Source organism: Mastigoproctus giganteus, chromosome 4 (genome assembly GCF_048544385.1).
Source record: "Mastigoproctus giganteus isolate SK-2022 chromosome 4, ASM4854438v1, whole genome shotgun sequence".
In the NCBI taxonomy this organism is placed as follows: Eukaryota; Metazoa; Arthropoda; class Arachnida; order Uropygi; family Thelyphonidae; genus Mastigoproctus; species Mastigoproctus giganteus.
Window position 1 is genome coordinate 191,922,965 of NC_143578.1, and position 17,624 is coordinate 191,940,588.

General features: G+C 38.5%; 1 protein-coding gene across 1 annotated transcript in view; it reads left to right on the top strand.

Annotated features, from left to right (window-relative positions):
• Ge-1 (Enhancer of mRNA-decapping protein 4 homolog Ge-1) overlaps nt 1-17,624 on the top strand; it is a 527,075-nt gene that overhangs the window by 23,908 nt on the left and 485,543 nt on the right. Inside the window, exon 2 of the mRNA XM_090372439.1 lies at nt 2,042-2,165. Within this exon, the coding sequence (XP_090228565.1) occupies nt 2,042-2,165 (124 nt within the window). The remainder of the gene's footprint in view (nt 1-2,041; nt 2,166-17,624) is intronic.

The following is a 17,624-nucleotide window of genomic DNA, read 5'->3' on the forward strand; positions in this document are numbered from 1 at the left end:
TTTTTTGTGATCATTAATGAGGATGCAAGGCACAAACTTGGTTGAAACATGTTGCAGTCCCAAGTCTTGTGTTAAAATTGAGTGATATGCTCCATAAGAAATACTATTGTCACTAGCAGCTTTGCAGGTAGTTAAATGCTGGTCTCTCCTGATAGCTTACAAACAATCAATTGAATCATTGTTTTTGTATTTGAAGGGTGGTTAGAGCAAGGATCATCTTTCCAGACAAGCTGGCCTCTTTAAACTTTGTGAATGATTTGAAGTCTTCAATTGCCATATAATATCTTCTCTGAGAGCTATTTTTAGCATTTTGTAGGTTTCTATTACACTTTTCCTTAATTTGTAACACAATTTGATGCAGATTCATTGCTCAGTAAAATCACTCATTTTAAAATGTAATGAAACATAAAAATGCACATGAATTCAGACTGATTTCAGATAAACTGGCAATTTGCATTAATATGTTGAATTGCCATATAAGTTGCAATAAATCAATAAATCACAACTCGCTACAGTGCTGCATTTTCAAGATACAAAATCCGTCCCCAAACTTTTTGATCACACCCATATCATTACTGTGAAGTTTTACTTGAGCATAAATATATGCCTATGGCAATTAAAGGGTTAGCCACTGTCTCTGCTTTAGGGGAAGGTGCACATTCTCAGTATTGATTCCATAATGTAGAGTAACTTCGGTAAATGTTTTGTTTTAAAATAATAGCAAACATTATGAACACTGTACTGTTCTTTGTCATGTCTATAGAGTGCCCACAGCATTGCCTTTTGTCCCCCCCATAGAGCACCCTGGTCATATGTCTTTATTACCCCCAAAACCCAGTCATTGGCCACTTTCCCTCACCTCCCATCCCAAACCTTTTGGCTGGTGGGTTTTACCACCCCAAATCTGTTTTCTGCTTTTTAACTCTGTAGACGATGGGCTTCCTGTACAAGGGTGCCTCTCTGTCCCTTTAAGTTCTGTTTTCTCTGTGGAAATCTTTCTATTATCCATTTTCTTTGCATTCACATGTACTCCCAGTCTTACACCATCTCTGCCATGCTCCTTTCCAATAAAAACATCTGATTTTTTTTTTAAATAGGGCCCCTCCCTGGTAAGCTCAGGCAAAGCCAAGGGTCACAATTCCAGAGAACGTAATTCCTACTACCTGGCTTGCCATGCCTTGTTCGGCAACTAAGGGTTGGTGGCATTCTATGGGCTCCTAGACTAAGAGGCCAGATGAACAATATAATCCTATATTACACCACAAAAACCACATATTACTCACACTTGCTGGCCTTTAGGTGTCTCCGTAGCCAGGTGGGAAGGAGCAGCAGTGTGCAGCACATGCTTCTTGATTAGACTGGGGTTCGAGCCCATCACCACCAAATACGGAGGATGCGGAAAGGTCAGGGAATGACCACTGCATATTCACGGAGCAATATGGCCTTAGTTGCTAATGCCCCTAATAACAAACATAACAAACAAACAACTAGCTGACCTTTACAGGGTTCTGTATTCAACACAAGAGAACTGATTGCAGCTTTATGGGGAATTACCAGTGCTGCTTGACCCTAAACACTAAGTACTGTTCTTTGTATTTGGCTAAATGTATTTAAGTGCCTATGGGTTCTGTAAATCTATGATGCTTGTGCAGTAGACTACTGCACATTTGCTTTGGTAGGGAATAGATGTAAACACACCAAGAAATTAAGAATATTTGAGTGGTTTTTATTATTAATTTTTAACTTTAAATTTTTTTTTTTTTTTTTTTTTTGTTTATCTCTTGTGATTATACAATAAAATTCTGCATTTGTTATAACAAATCATTTTATTTGATGGATTGGCAATATCAAAATGGAGGTTTGATATTGTCTACTGTGCTTACGATTTGATTGTTTATGGTAATATTCTAACATTTGAATCTTTTAAACCAAAAATGCTTTCTATAGTAAGTATCCTTTATCTTATTTTTAGAAAAATAAATTTAATTTATCGAGTGTGTGTTATTGGTTATAACTTTCTGAAAAATTTTTCTTTTTCTAGATAGAGTAAATTTGCTAACTAATGGGACTTCTGATACCATGTCAGAAATGCAAGATACTAGCAGATATAATGGAGAAAATGTGCTGGAATCGCTTTTCAAACCTTCTGTACAGAAACAACACATGTGAGTTTTAAATTATGTTGAATAATATAGTAGTATTACTTTGATAACACTGGTCGGCAAAAGGAAAATTTTTTTTCTGCTCCCTGTTAAAATTCAGGGTGATTCTTGTAGATTTGACATTGCTGAATTCAATTATAGCAACCACATTGCTGTCACCTCCACCAATTTTAAGGGAGAAGGGATTAAAGTCAAAAACTAAGTTTCTTGTAAAAAAAAAAATTCATATATTTTTAAAAATGTTACATATAGTGGTGAGCTATGAATATTTTAACAATGGGCTCGCAGTTTTTCCGACTTTCTACTGAATAAATTTGATTGGTCACGGAAGTGATGTCATCCGCGGTTTCCACTAGAGATGCTTCCCACACTCGCACTACTAATAGTGTGATTAGAGCGTTTGACGCATTTTTCGTGACCGCTATGATATCTTGAGTCACGGGCAGATTAGGGGGTGGTCAGATGCGGCTTATTACCCCCCTTAACCATGCGTATAAGTGAATGTGTAAAATGTTCCTAGGTCTATCTAAAAAAAAAAAAAACTTAAAAATCTGGTCATCATACCTTGCCTTATGATGATAACTGGCTAAGACAGTGTCTGGAGTTCTAACTTTTTAGAATTTTTGAATAGTATAATGGCACAATCATGCTTCCTGAAGTTACTACTGCAGTAAGTATGATTGCAATAATACAAATATTTGTCAACAATTTCTTTTTTCGTTTCGTATTTTCGTTACATTCCATTGTTAGGTGCCCCTAACAGCTGCGTATGTCACTTCAACTACAAGATCGGTACATCAATCAGTGCTATTTTACAGAGATATTTAGATACGTTGCACTCGCAAGTAAGCGCTTCTGTAGCCAGGTAGGCAGGAGCAGCAGTGCATAGCACACTCTTCTTGGTTAGACCGGGGTTCAAGCCCGTGACCACCAAATACGGAGGATGCAGAAAGGTCAGGGAATGACTACCGCATATCCCCGGAGCAATATGGCCTTAGTTGCTAATGCTCCTAAAAACCAAATAACAAACAAACAATAACAAACTCGCAAGTATACATCCCTTTAGTTATCATAAATCCATTGTATCTTGTCTTTCAGAAATTATGAAAATCTGTGAATGATCAATAAAATATTTACAATAAAAATGCTCTTCTATTTCGTAATCAATATATACAAAACAAAATACCTAAAAGAAATGCGAAGGATGTTTCACATAAACAATCTACCGCGATTGCTTGTCACATGTGCAACTTTTTTGTCTGTTTTTTTACCAACTAGGGAAATATAATGGATACATTTTTTTCAAGATAAAATTTTAATATTGCGAATAAAAAATAACATGAAATATTTCCCATATTGCAAATAACATAAAACTATCACAAAGCATTCCACAATATAAAAACAAATATTACATAAAAAACAAACTTTCTAGAAAAAAGTACACAAAAAATCACAGATTACATGAAAAAAAATTATTTCACAAATATTCAAGGAAAATTTATTCTAAAAATTGCCATATAGAATTTGCTTCTTTATTAATATTAGTTGTCGACCTTCTGCTTTGCTCAATAGCTGAAAGATGATTACAGAGGAATGATTTGACGTAACGATCTGAATCAAATTGAAGCAATGGTTTCCCATTTAGATGTATGGTCATGACATTGTCACAACAGATCATGATCAATTGTCACAACATTATTCATTACGCTGAAAGCTCACTCAGCTTCAGCACTGCTAATCATAATGGTTTCAAAGACATTTCTGGCTTTCTTAATTGAAAAGGGAATTTCACTCGATTTTAAAGAAACTGTCTTCGATAAAATCTCTAAAATCATTAATTTTTATTTCATATTTTATCAGAAAACTGAAATTTCTTATTCGGTTTTCACCGTCTTGCAACCGAGACGAAAGTTTTCACATTCCACGATTTCTGTTAGCACATGTTTAAAATTTCTTTCAATGGTATCATTATTTCCTTTAAAATTACCATTTTGGATTAATAACTTATCCTTTAAGGATAAAACAATGTGTTTGATAACTTGTCACGAGGTAATTTTTTTACTTTCGATTTTGATTCCTTTAAATTCTTTCAACTTCAACATGCTCTCAATTTTAGCTTCATAATTTCCTTCAGAATTTTTTAAATTAGCAATAGCATTGATAGTTCAAATAATTAATTTATATGCTTTTACCATTGTGATTCTGTAAAGCTTCTGAAAGGTAAGAGAGTTCCTGCAGTATGTCGATCATTAGTGCTAAATGGTTAAGAAATTCCAAATTTAAAAGTTGATTTAATAATCCGGAATATTTAACTTCTGATTCAAAATGTTTGCACAAAGCGGGATAATTCCTCCAATCCACAATTTCCGTCCGCAAGCTACAAGCTGCTCATCATGGCCCGAACACATGACTGAGGAACTGGAACAAAGGAACTGGATGCAAAAAATAATTTTGATATCATCTATTTGGATTTCAGGAAAGCTTTTGACACTGTTGCGCATGATAGACTGTTGTACAAATTGGAGAAGAATGGTATTAAGGGTAAGTTGCTACAATGGATAAAAGGATGGTTAAGTGGGAGAAGACAGAGGGTGGTAATCAATGAGTGCTGCTCTTCGTGGACTAATGTTATTAGTGGAGTCCCACAGGGTTCGGTGTTGGGTCCACTGTTGTTTTGTATATTTATCAGTGATATTGATGAAGGTATATCAGGCTTAATGTCGAAGTTTGCAGATGATACAAAGGTTGGCAGGGTTGTTAATGACAGTAATGGCAGTGTGCTACTGCAACAGGATCTAGATAATTTGGGCAGATGGGCTAAGAAGTGGCAACTGAAGTTTAACCTTGACAAATGCAAAGTACTGCATATGGGTAGAAGTAACCCCAGAGAAACGTACCAACTGTGTGATACTACACTTAAGGTGGTAGAAAATGAAAAAGACCTGTGAGTAATTGAGCAGGCAGATATGAAGTTTTCTGAGCAATGCAGACAGGCTGCCAGGGCAGGTCATGGGGTTTTGTCAATGATATATAGGAATTTTGCTAGCAGGGAAAAGGTGATTATCCCTCTGTATAAGGCAATGGTCAGGCCGTGCCTTGAGTACTGCATACAGGTCTGGAGGCCTCATTTTAGGAAGGATGTAGATTTACTTGAACATGTACAGAGAAGGGCAACAAGATTGGTGAGGGGAATGAAGGGATCCTCTTACCAAGCTTAAGGTCTGCAAATTGCAGTGGCTGGAGACTAGGCACCTGCGCGGTGATCTGATTGAGGTATATAAGGCCTTGAATGGGTTGAGCACGGTGAATTCTGATGGGATCCTTCCACTTGTTCAGATTACAAACCTAAGGGGGGCATAAATTCAAATTAAGAAAAGACAGATGTAGAATAGATGTGCGGAAATTTGCCTTTTGCCAACGGGTGGTTAATTGTTGGAACAAACTTTCATCTGTCATTGTGGAAGTTGATAGTTTGAATAAATTTAAGGAGGAATTGGACAGGCATTTGGAGGGAATGGTGTGATTTTTTTTTTTTTTTTTTTTTGGCTGATGCTGCATAAGCTCATACACATGCTTTCTTGCATCACATGCCGCTACTACTACTGCCAAATAAGTAACCATTTAGGGGAGGGAGATGTACAGGCAGCCAGGGAAGCAGATTAACTGAAAAATATCAGTAAGCTAGTAGCAAGGGGATGAAATGTAGAATGAAAGAAAGATTGAATGGATAGGCTGGGCACTGAGTGAACTAGGAATTATGGTAAAAGGGAATAAATGGCAGTTTTGGTGAAAGAAAGAGTGACCTAGCATGAGGGGAAAGAGAGAGTGAATGAGAATGAGTGGAAGAGCAAATGTAATTGGCCGAAAGAATACAAAGTTAAAAATAACTTACATTACTTTATATATATACTGTACTAACAAACATTTACTAACCACATAAACACTATCACTGCATTTTCCCCTGGCCTGCAAAAAAAAAAAAAAAAAAAACTTGCGGCTAGGCCTGCACCACAACTGAAGAATAGCAGTAAGTTGAGGTGCCCAGAGAGTGCAGTGCAGAAAGTAAGAGTCGAATAAATGAGATGAGAGCTAGAAGAATGAATAAAAGTGTAAGCATGCGAGAAAAAGAACACAAACCCGAAATGCTACAGTTAAGTACACACTAACCCTAGTTTTAATTAGTATCTAAATTTACACTACACATCATTGCAATCCCCTCCTGGTGTGTGAGAAAAAGATGAGTTGAGTGGAAAAAAAAAAAAAAAAAAAAAAATATATATATATATATATATATTTATAATTATATTAGTGATAAAAAAGGAAAGAAAGGTAAAACAACAGTAACTGTAACTAATATAAGTAAGAGTCGAATTCAGTTCAGGGTCCTACTATAGGAACGGGTTTGCGATCCCGGGCATACCCGAGCTACAACTTATATCTTGTAATGTCTTTAAACTGTCCTACACTCCTTATTTTTATTTCTCCGAAATTATTAGGGCAATCCGAGGACGTAGAAGAAACTATTTCTTATCTATACCACTATTTTTCGCCTTTGTAGAATTCATGTTCTATTATTCCTACTCCTTTAGTTTTTCTTCTTACTATCTGCATGTTTTTCTTTGTGTTAACTTAAATTCAGTTATTTATAATTATTTTTATCGTATCCATCACATAGGGGGCACCACATTATTTTGACGACTATTACATTATGTCCTAGATACGGTCAATATGTAGTATGTATTATATATTTAATCTTATTTTAATCATTAAATTACGTTCTCTGTCGGGTCAACGATGATTAATATATGCTTACATTTATATTTTACTTATATTTCTTACATTTGATTCTAATAATTCTAAATTTTCTTAACTTTTTATCATCATTCGATTTATTTACATTCGATTTATATTTGGCCTATACTGGTTTATATTTGGTTTAGATTTAAATTACTTAGCATATATTGATCATCACAGAAACAGAGAACCTCTTGTCGTTTTTTGCCTTCATTCTGGGTGGTTGGCCCCAGTTGAAGTCATCTAGATTGTCGGTAAAAAGCGATAATAATTTTTTTTTTTTTTTGTGGTTTCTTAGGTCCCTGATGGTATTATTATTGGATTGATTTACTTTTTCTAATAATTTTCTATTATCCTTAATATTCTATATATCTATATATATATATATATATTTATATATATATATATATTTATATATATATATATATATATATATATATATATATATACACACACACACATACAGGGTGATTCACTACCAGTGCGACAAACTTGTAGGAGGCACAAAGACGAATCGCAATCACCTAGCATTTCAGGGTCCGAAATGCCTTCGTCATGCGGTAGAGGACGTTGAACGGGAGGTCGTGTGAACAGCGATCCTGCTGGAAGTCAGCATTTGCGAACCGTTTCTGTTGAAGAAATCAAGTAGCAAAAGTCCTCCGGAGTGGATAATCTGCAGGCTCCAGTGATTGGACACGTTGCAGATGGTATGAACTCATTTGGTTTGTCGACAGTATCCTCCATACAGTGGATTGGGAAATACCCAATCGTTGGCCTATCGCTCGAGTACTCTTGAGAGAGGCGGCATCTATAATCTTGAGAGAGGCGGCAAGCGAGTGCATTGAACCACTGAGGCTGGTTATGCGAGCATCACTAGACTCTGGGGAGATTCCCTTGGATTGGAAAAGTGCAAATGTATCTCCCATACATAAGGGTGGCTCTAAAAGTGAAGTGGGAAATTATCGACCTGTCAGTCTGACTTCAGTAGTAGGGAAAATCATGGAGGCATTGATCAAGGGTGGAATTCAGGATCATTTGGATCGAATTGAAATTCTCAAGGATACTCAGCATGGTTTTGTAAAGGGAAAATCATGTTTAACAAATCTGGTTCGCTATTTCGAAAGGGTCACTCATGAGCTGGATTTAGGGAATAATTTCGACATTGTTTATTTAGATTTCAGCAAAGCTTTTGACTCAGTCCCACATGAGCGGTTGCTTTATAAGCTGGAACAGGTTGGAATCACTGGAAAAATCCTTAGATGGATAGAAGGATGGCTTCAGGGCAGGAGGCAGAGGGTTGTGATAAATGGCTATTCCTCAGATTGGGTTGCTGTAAGAAGTGGGGTTCCCCAAGGATCAGTATTAGGACCACTGTTGTTTTTAATTTTCATAAACGACATTGATGAAGGGATAGAGGGCGTGATGTCTAAATTTGCAGATGATGTTAAAATTGGTAGAGTAGTTAATGATCACTGTCAAGCTGAGCTTCTTCAGAGAGACCTAGATAGACTTCAAGAATGGTCAGAAAAATGGCAGCTGTGCTTTAATCCAACAAAGTGTAAGGTATTACACCTGGGAAACAGTAATCCCAAAATAACTTATTCACTTGGTGGAGTTCAACTAAACCCAGTACTGGAGGAAAGGGACTTGGGTGTTACGATACGGTCAGACATGAAATTCTCTGAGCATTGTAAACAGGTTGCAAGGAAGGCCCATGGTGTCCTATCGATGATCTATCGAACTTTTGCAAGTAGAGATAGGGACGTGATAATCCCATTATATAAGGCCTATGTTAGACCACACTTGGAATACTGTGTTCAAGTATGGAGACCGCACCTAAAGAAAGACATCGAGCTTCTTGAAAGGGTGCAAAGAAGGGTAACTCGCCTGGTGAGATCGGCAAAAGGGCGTCCGTATGAAGAAAGACTTCGAATATGTGGGTTGCAGAGTTTGGAAACTAGACACCTTAGGGGAGATTTGATTGAGGTGTTTAAGGCTCTGAGAGGCATCAGTAAAATGAATGAGGACAAAATTTTCAAGATTATAAATGATGCTAGAACTAGGGGACATAAATTCAAGTTACGCGGGGAAATGTTTAGATTGGACTGCAGGAAGTTTTATTTTAGCCAGCGAGTTATAAATTACTGGAATAAGTTGCCTTCATGGGTGGTAGAGGCCGACAGTTTGGGGAAATTCAAAGGTCATCTGGATAGTACTTTCGGGTAAGGGAAGCGCATAGGATGATAGGATTAATTTCCTTTTTATTTAATTTTTAATTTCATTTTATTATTTTTATTTATTTATTAATTATTATTACTTATTTATTTATTTAATTTTTGTTTTTATCATTGTTTTGTTCGGATTTTTTTTTTTTTTTTTTTTTTGGCTGGTGCAGCATAAGCCATAGGCTTTCTTGCACCATACGGCCGTTACTAATACTAATACTAATACTAATACTCTTACTCGGATTGCCTTCTGCAAGACATAGGACATTCTCCTCATTGTCTGGCGTCCTTGTCGTTTGTTCTCAGTTCATGGTGCCTCTCGTGAAACAACCAGTCTCACGTAACCTTCTGTGCTCACATGTGAAAATCGTATGATGAGGAGCACGCCTGTGCGGGAAACGTTCCTGGTACAAGCGCAGAGTGGCGTGCCCGCTACAGTCCGCAGCTCCATACGTGAGGTGCACGTGGCCAGTTCAACGTTTGAATACCCATCCATCCTACTGCCTCGAGAACCGGTTCGCAAATGCTGACTTCCAGCGGGAGCGCTGTTCAACGTCCTCTACCGCATGACGAAGGCAATTCGGACCCTGCAATGCTATGTGATTCCGATTCATCTTTGTGCCCCCTACACCTCCTGCAAGTTTGTCGCACTGGTAGTGAATCACCCTGTGTGTGTATATATATATATATACACACACATAAAAAACTTGGAAAAAAAATTATAAAATAAGAAAAAAGTATTAAAAAATAAATAAATAAATAATAAAAAAAAAAGAATGCAAGTAGAGTGAGAATGCAGATTCGGAAAGAAGTAAATGTGTGTTTCTCCCACCCCCTCGCCTGGTGGGTTCCCCACTGCCAGCTAACATATCCCACCCCCGGAGCGGGACGGGCAGCTTGACCTTCATGTTGGATTCGACACTGCTTGGACATGACATTGACGAAGACATTCTGCGGCTTTGCTGCCAACACGCCATTGGCGATCTGAACTGGGTACACTAACCCGGTTCCCTTTAAAACCCCATCCCCAGGCAGGGGAGGGAGGAGATGTATCTCTGTCTCCTCTCCTCCCTGCCTACCCCCATACTTCGCCTGGTGGGGCTCGTCTCCACTGACCTCTTTGGGGATGCTTACTCTATCGTCCCTATTCTTCTATCTGTTCCCCCCCCCCAATATTCAGTCTCCCCCTCTCTCACTAAATCGACTGAGTACACCCTTAACAATGATGCCAAATTCTAATCAACGTTTAAATTTTATTGGTTTTGTGTAAATCTCTAAGACAACTAACACTATTAGCTTTTATCTAGCATATAGCCTCACATGTCTAAATTTAATAACATCAAAATTTTGCCCAACCTATTAGGCCTTTAAGACATCTCTTTAGTGCTCAACCCCAACCAGCGATTTCCTAACAGCAATCCCAATAAGCATTAATGTCAAATGCATAAATTTTTTTTTTTTTTTTTTTTTTTTTAGGTCCTAGCCACTGAAATACCAGGAAACTAGGTGGCAGGACCTGCCAGAGCAATTTGTTGTGATACTGGATACACCTGGCTAGCCTCCACATGGCAAGGTATGGGTAACGTCGGGCCCCACTAGAGGCCTGGCGGCCAATAAGCTGGACAAACAATAGGCACAACATATCACACTGCACAGACACAGCCCACACACTTTCAAGTCTCTGGCTTGACAGTGTACCGTCCTCGATACAGCGAAATGCACGTGGAGATGGGAGAAATTCCAGGTGCTGTCTGACACGAACATACCTTATACTGTTAAGGGTAAAGGAAAAGGATTTTGCAAAGATTAATACAATTATGTTAGAAAGCTTTAAGTTGTTTTCATTCCCGCAGTGAGTTGATAATGGCTGCAGTTTACCTTTTTTTAAATTGTTTTCATTGGTACCAACTGATGTCAACAAATGCTAAATGGGAGGTGTTCATGGAAGTTATCATAGAGGCTACCAAGTCTTTATTCCAACTAAGATATTGTTTATGGTTTAGACCTGTGTGGTTGCCAACTCTCCTGATTTATGATGGAGAATTGTCTCTTTAACTCCATTGATTGTAACAGTTTTTTCAATTTTTTTTTGTAAAAAAAAAAAAAAAAAGCAACGGTACATTAAACTCAGAATTTTTTCAAAATTCTGTAAATTTTTGCTTATTTTCATTAAAGAATCATTGGCCATCAGGTGTGCTGGTCTGTGTTGTAGGGTATATGTGCAAATTGGAAAATGGGAACCGACATTACCCTCTGTAATGTGCTACAATGACATTTCATTTTACTTGTGTAGTGCAATGTAATCAGATTTGCAATGTAATCAGTGTACTGTAGGTTGATTATGATTTTTCAGTTTCAAGTGGTAGGAAACAATGTAATCAGAGGTTTCCAAATATGTAAAGACACTTGCAGAAATAAATGAAGCATTTTACAGTGCTGTTGTTTGGTTTTTAGGAGCATTAGCAACTACGGCCATATTGCTCCGGGGATATGCAGTGGTCATTCCCTGACCTTTCCGCATCTTCCATATTTGGTGGTCACGGGCTTGAACCCCCGGCCTATCAAAAAGCATGCACTACTCACTGCTGCTCCTGCCCACCTGGCTATGGAGGCACCATTTTACAGTGCACTGTAAAATGCTTCATCTGTTTTGATGTTGCTATCATCTACAGGGTGTCTCAAAAATATTGGTACAAACGTTTAGGGGAGGTAGGTAACATCTAAAGGAATGTGAATCGCATAGGAACCCATAACTGGAAACGTCACGGCAAAGTAGTAGCAGAGACACAAGAAGCAGAAATGACACAAGACAGTAATTAGTGGCAAACATTTATTTGACATAATTTTAACAATGGAGTACAAGATGGATGCATTTCATGATGTTACAACAGATGCTCGAAGGTTCCACCATGAGACGCAATGCATGCATGCATGCATGCATGACATCGACGCAGCATGGATTGGCGGACATGATTGAACACACCTGGAGTTTCTTTGACAGTAGCAGCAACACAGACAAGTCTTGCCATGAGATCCATTTCTGTCTCCACAGGCGATTCATACACGATAGATTTGAGGTCCCCCCACAGAAAGAAATCAAGGTTTGATAAATTAGGTGAGCGTGGGGCCCAGGCAATGGGTCCACCACGGCCAATCCATCGACCCCCAAAATGCCTGTTCAAATGGTCATGAACACACCTTCCATAATGTGCAGGCGCCCCATCATGTTGAAACCAAATGTTGTGTCTTGCATTTGCTGGAACATCGTCAAGTAACCCTGGTAGAACTTGTTCAAGAAAGATCCGATATTTAGCGGAGTTCATCCGGGATGGTAACAGGTATGGGCCGACTAAGCAGTCACCGACCATACCTGCCCACACATTTATTGTGAAGTGATGTTGTGCCACATGGGGGCGCACACCATGTGGGCCCTCTGCTAATCCATACACTAGGTGCATGTCTGCCAGCTCACAGTTCGTATATCGATGCATGCTCTTCGTTTGTTTGTTTGTTATTTGGTTTTTAGGAGCATTAGCAACTAAAGCCATATTGCTCCAGGATATGCGGTGGTCATTCCCTGACCTTTCCGCATTCTCCGTATTTGGTGGTGACGGGCTCGAACCCCGGTCTAATCAAGAAGCGTGTGCTATGCACTGCTGCTCCTTCCCACCTGGCTACGGAGGCGCCACATGCTCTTCGTGTGGCGACTACTGCTTGAATGAGCAAACCAGAAATTTTGCCTCTCGCGAACTGATGAACAGCGCCGTGTACCAACTTATGGTGACGTTTCCGGTTACGGGTTCCTATGCGATTCACATTCCTTTAGATGTTACCTACCTCCCCTAAATGTTTGTACCAATATTTTTGAGACACCCTGTATATTTGCATCTATACTGATACTTGCTGAATGTTTATTCTTAATGATTATTGTAAAATGTAATCCTCCGAGTTGTGCTAATGATACAAGGGTATAAGCAAACTTATATGGCATCAGCTGGAAGGAGAAAGGGGGAACACCACTTCCCACATCACTTACCTCTAGTGATGTGGGAAGTGGTGTGGTCTTTTCAAGTGACTGGTTTCCAAGCACTGCTGTTTGCAAAACTGAAGTATTTTCTGGTAGGAATACCCTTTTATGCCCTGACTGATCTCGTACATCTCGTAACACATCTCATACAGATATGAAAGCCTAAAATGAGGCTTTCAGATCTGTATCCAGTAATCAAGATGTGGACTAGCCATTGCCTTTTACAGATCCTTGTTCCTGCTGGCCATCTGTTATGAACCCCATGAGCTGGTCTAACACTTGTCTGCACTGCTCAGAGAACTTCATGTTGGACTATAATTACCTGAGGTCTTTTTCCTTCTCCACTACTGTGAGTGTGGTACCATCCAGTTGGTATATTATGCTGGGGTTACTGCTTGCCATGTACAGTACCTCCACTTTTCAATGTTAAACCTAGTTGCCACTTCTCAGCCCATCTGGCTCATTCATCTAGGATTGTTGCAGCATCATACCCTGATTGTTGTCTTTAACAACCCTGGAAACCTTCGTATCCTCTGCAAATTTTGACATTAAACTTAATGTATCATCAGTATTGTTAATAAATATTGAAACAATAGCACTGAAACCTAAGGGACTTTGCTAATACCATTAGTCTATATACAGTAGTTACTATTAATAACCAATCTTTTGCCACCCAACCATCCCTTTATTCATAGCAGTAACTTACCCTTAATGCAACATACTCCCATTATACAGCAGTTTTTCATATGGAACAGAGGCAGACTTTTCTAAATCTAACTATATTATGTCAAAATAATTTTTTGCATCATGTTCATTTGTTGCATTTTTGTAATTGCCAATCAGATTGATCAGACAAGATCTTTCTTTAATAAATCCACGCTGATTGCTGTATAACTACAATCCTGTCAAGGTGATCTTGAATTCTTTCTTTCTTTCTTTGATCACTGACTCCATTATTTTCCTTATAACAGACGTCGAGCATACAAATCTGTAGTTAGTTACTTCCCATTTTTATCCCCCATTTATGAGTGGAGGAGACATTTGCACATCTCCAGTGCATAGGGACCGTTTTCCATCATGAGCTCAAGGATGCTTTCATAATTTTAGTTAAAGATTTATATACCTCTTTTTCCACTTCTTTTAATGTAATTAAATTCCATTAGCCCCAGGATATGCCTTGTTTATTTTTAGTTTCAATAGTTTCTCTTCAACTTTCTTCTCAGTTATTGCAAAATCATTTGGTTCCTAATTATATTATTATTAGTACTGGCAAATGAAGCAAGGAAGTAAGCTTATATGCATCAGCAAGAAAAAAAAAACAACCCTACTCTTCTTCTGATAATGTCTAATTCTTCCTTAAATTTATTCAAATTATATACAGCCATTCCCCGACTTATGTAAGGATTGCGTTCCATGGAACTCTACGTAAGTCAGAATTTCCCTAAATGCTTATGCAGCACTCGCAAATTTGATTGAAGCAAAAAAGAAATGTTCGACAAACATGTAAATAGAATTATTTATTCAATTTTTTTATCACATGTGCAGGAAAAATTACAAAAGTGTATAAAATTATAAAAACATCAGCAAGTTTTACCTTTTGAGCATCATTGCCAGAATTAACTCTCCAGCTGATAAGCACGCTGCTGCGGAGATTTAGAAGGGGCTTTTTCTAACACATCAAAAAATTTCTCTGCAGCTGCAGAATCAACACTGGCGACTTCACTGCATACTTTAAAGCTTTGGAAACCAACGCGATGCTTGAATCTATTAAACTACCTGTTGCTTGCCACAAACTTGGCTTGAGGTTCGCTGTACTTATCCTAAATATCTTCATAAATACTCCATGCTTTTGCTTGAATGACTCAGGGGCACTTGCTTCTGAATCTGATTTTCCATCCATATTATTAATAGCTTTTCCATCTTCGATATAGCACCTGAATGCTGTTTTGTGATCACTGTTGATCCTTTAACATGTTCTTTTATATGCACACTTTCCCTTAAAACAGTATTCACTGTTGAAGAAGCGAGACCTAATTCTGTGCAATAGATGACAAACTGTGTCCTGCTTCATACTTCTTGATGAATCATCTTCATTTCTAAATCAATTTTGTTTCGTTTCCTAGCATTGCCAGCACTTTCTGTTAGTCCCTTTCCTTTCACCAGTGTAATAAGTAAATAGGAAGGAAGAAAGGATTCTGAAAATTTATTTATGTTTTTTATATGATTGAAGGTTTCAGTGAAGGGGAACTCATTTTGCCATAATACCGTAACATAAAAACCCACAGAAATTGCAGCTATCGGTATTATCACGAATGCACTAAGATCGAGTTTACTGCCCGTTTATAATAGATTGTGTTAACAGAAAAGCCCAATAAACTGGAAAGTGGAAATTGTTTTATGGTAGTGACCTCCGGAAATGTATTTTAGGAAAATATCACAAAAGCGTTCAAAATTGGTTCTTATAATGGAACATATGATAATGATGAAAGTTTAGTGCAATTTCATTATAAAAATAACCTTTTAGAGAGATAAATAGCTTAGTTATATAGCAAAAATTTCAACTTCTGAGGGCTTGGAATGAATTGCCACAAAAAATAATGTATTATTGGGTTCACATTAATATATTTTCACGATACCTCCATTTATTCATATGGGATGCAAAATAAGTTTCCATGATTTTTTTTAAGTTTGCACTGGCCAGCAAAAACTTATGTAAAGTCGAATTTCCATTAGTTGAGTAATGCGTAAGCTGGGGAGTGACTGTACTTCCACAATATCATATCATAGTTTGTTCTAAAATCAGAAACACATTTTTGCACATCTATCCTGCAGCCCTTTTTCAATTTAAGCTTATATTGCCTTATGTGTGTTGTCTGAAAAAGGGTTAGAATGCCATCATCAAGTTTACTCAAACCATTTAAAGTCTTAAGCACCTAGCAAGTGCCTAATTTCCCAACACTTCAGTTTGCAGAACCAAAGTCTTTTATTATGGTTTGAGAGTACTACTGAGCATTCTAATCTGGTTACTCTTCTCTGCACCTTCCAAGAGATTCACATTTTCCTAAAATGAGGCTTCCAGACCTGTATATGGTAGTCAGGTGTGTCCCAACCATTGCCTTATAACAATGAGATAATCACCTCTTGTCACTACCGGCAAAGTTCCTTTCTGTCATTAACAGAACTACACGAGCTATTCTAGCAGCCTATCCATGCTGCTTAGGGAACTTCATTTTGGAGTATTCTGTGATTACTTTGCCCATACGTACACTGGTGTGCAAAACTTAAGGACCAACACTGTTTCTTAAGGTTACAACCACAAAATCAAACGAAACAGTCTGTGGTGATTTGCATAACTGTGGCTATTCAGTAGAAAGCTGGTGCACATGCAGAAATTTGAATTGTGATGAGAGGGCTCACATAAACAGATAAAAGCAGCAGTTCAGCAAGTATGTGCAAATTACCGAATGGTGAGCACAATTGTTACAGATGTTTGATTGTTTCATACAGTTCTATAGACAATGAAATGTATCAGTGCCAGTAGACAACATCTGTCTGACTTTACCCGGGATCGAATAATTGAGAAGCTCAAGGAAGGTCAAAGTGCGAGGAGTGTGGCTGCAGAGTTTGGTGTTGTCCATTGCATCATCTCATGTGCATGGTCGGCCTTCAGAACGACGGGTGCAGCTGTTCAAAGGACCAGTGGTGGTCGTCCACAAAAAACAATGCCCAGTGATTACCGCTATATACTCCTACAGGCCAAGAGGAACTGACAGCGGGATCCATTGCAAACCAGCTGCACAGGATGCAGGATATTGCAGTTTACTGTGGCCAGGCGACTCCACAAAGGTGGACTGTTTGCCCGATGGCCAGTACACTGTGTCCCTTTAACACCTGCCCATCGGAGACACTGTTTACAGTGGTTCATCGAACACAAGGACTGGACAATAACGCAATTGGGTAAGGTACTCTTTACTGATGAGAGTAGATTCAGTCTCAACAGCGATTCTGGATATCAGCTAATCTGGCGAGAGGTTAGCACACGACATCACCCTGCAAACATCACTGAAAGGGATCGATATGGAGGTCGAGGTGTTCTTGTCTGGGGAGGCGTTATCTTGGATGGATGTACACAACTCCAGATACTGGAAGGCAGTACTGTAACCAGTGCACGCTACTGTACTGAGGTAATCCTTCCCCATGTACATCTGTTCTGAGCTGCCATTGGCCCCAACTTCGTGTTTATTTATGGATGATAATGCCACACCCCCCATCGCACTGCAGTTGTTGATATGATTTTGGAAAGTGAGGACATTGTTCGTGTGGATTGGCCTGCCCATTTCCAGCCAATCTAAATCCCATTGAATACATATGGGATGCTTTGGGGAGACACCTAGCGGCACGTCCATGCCCACCAGA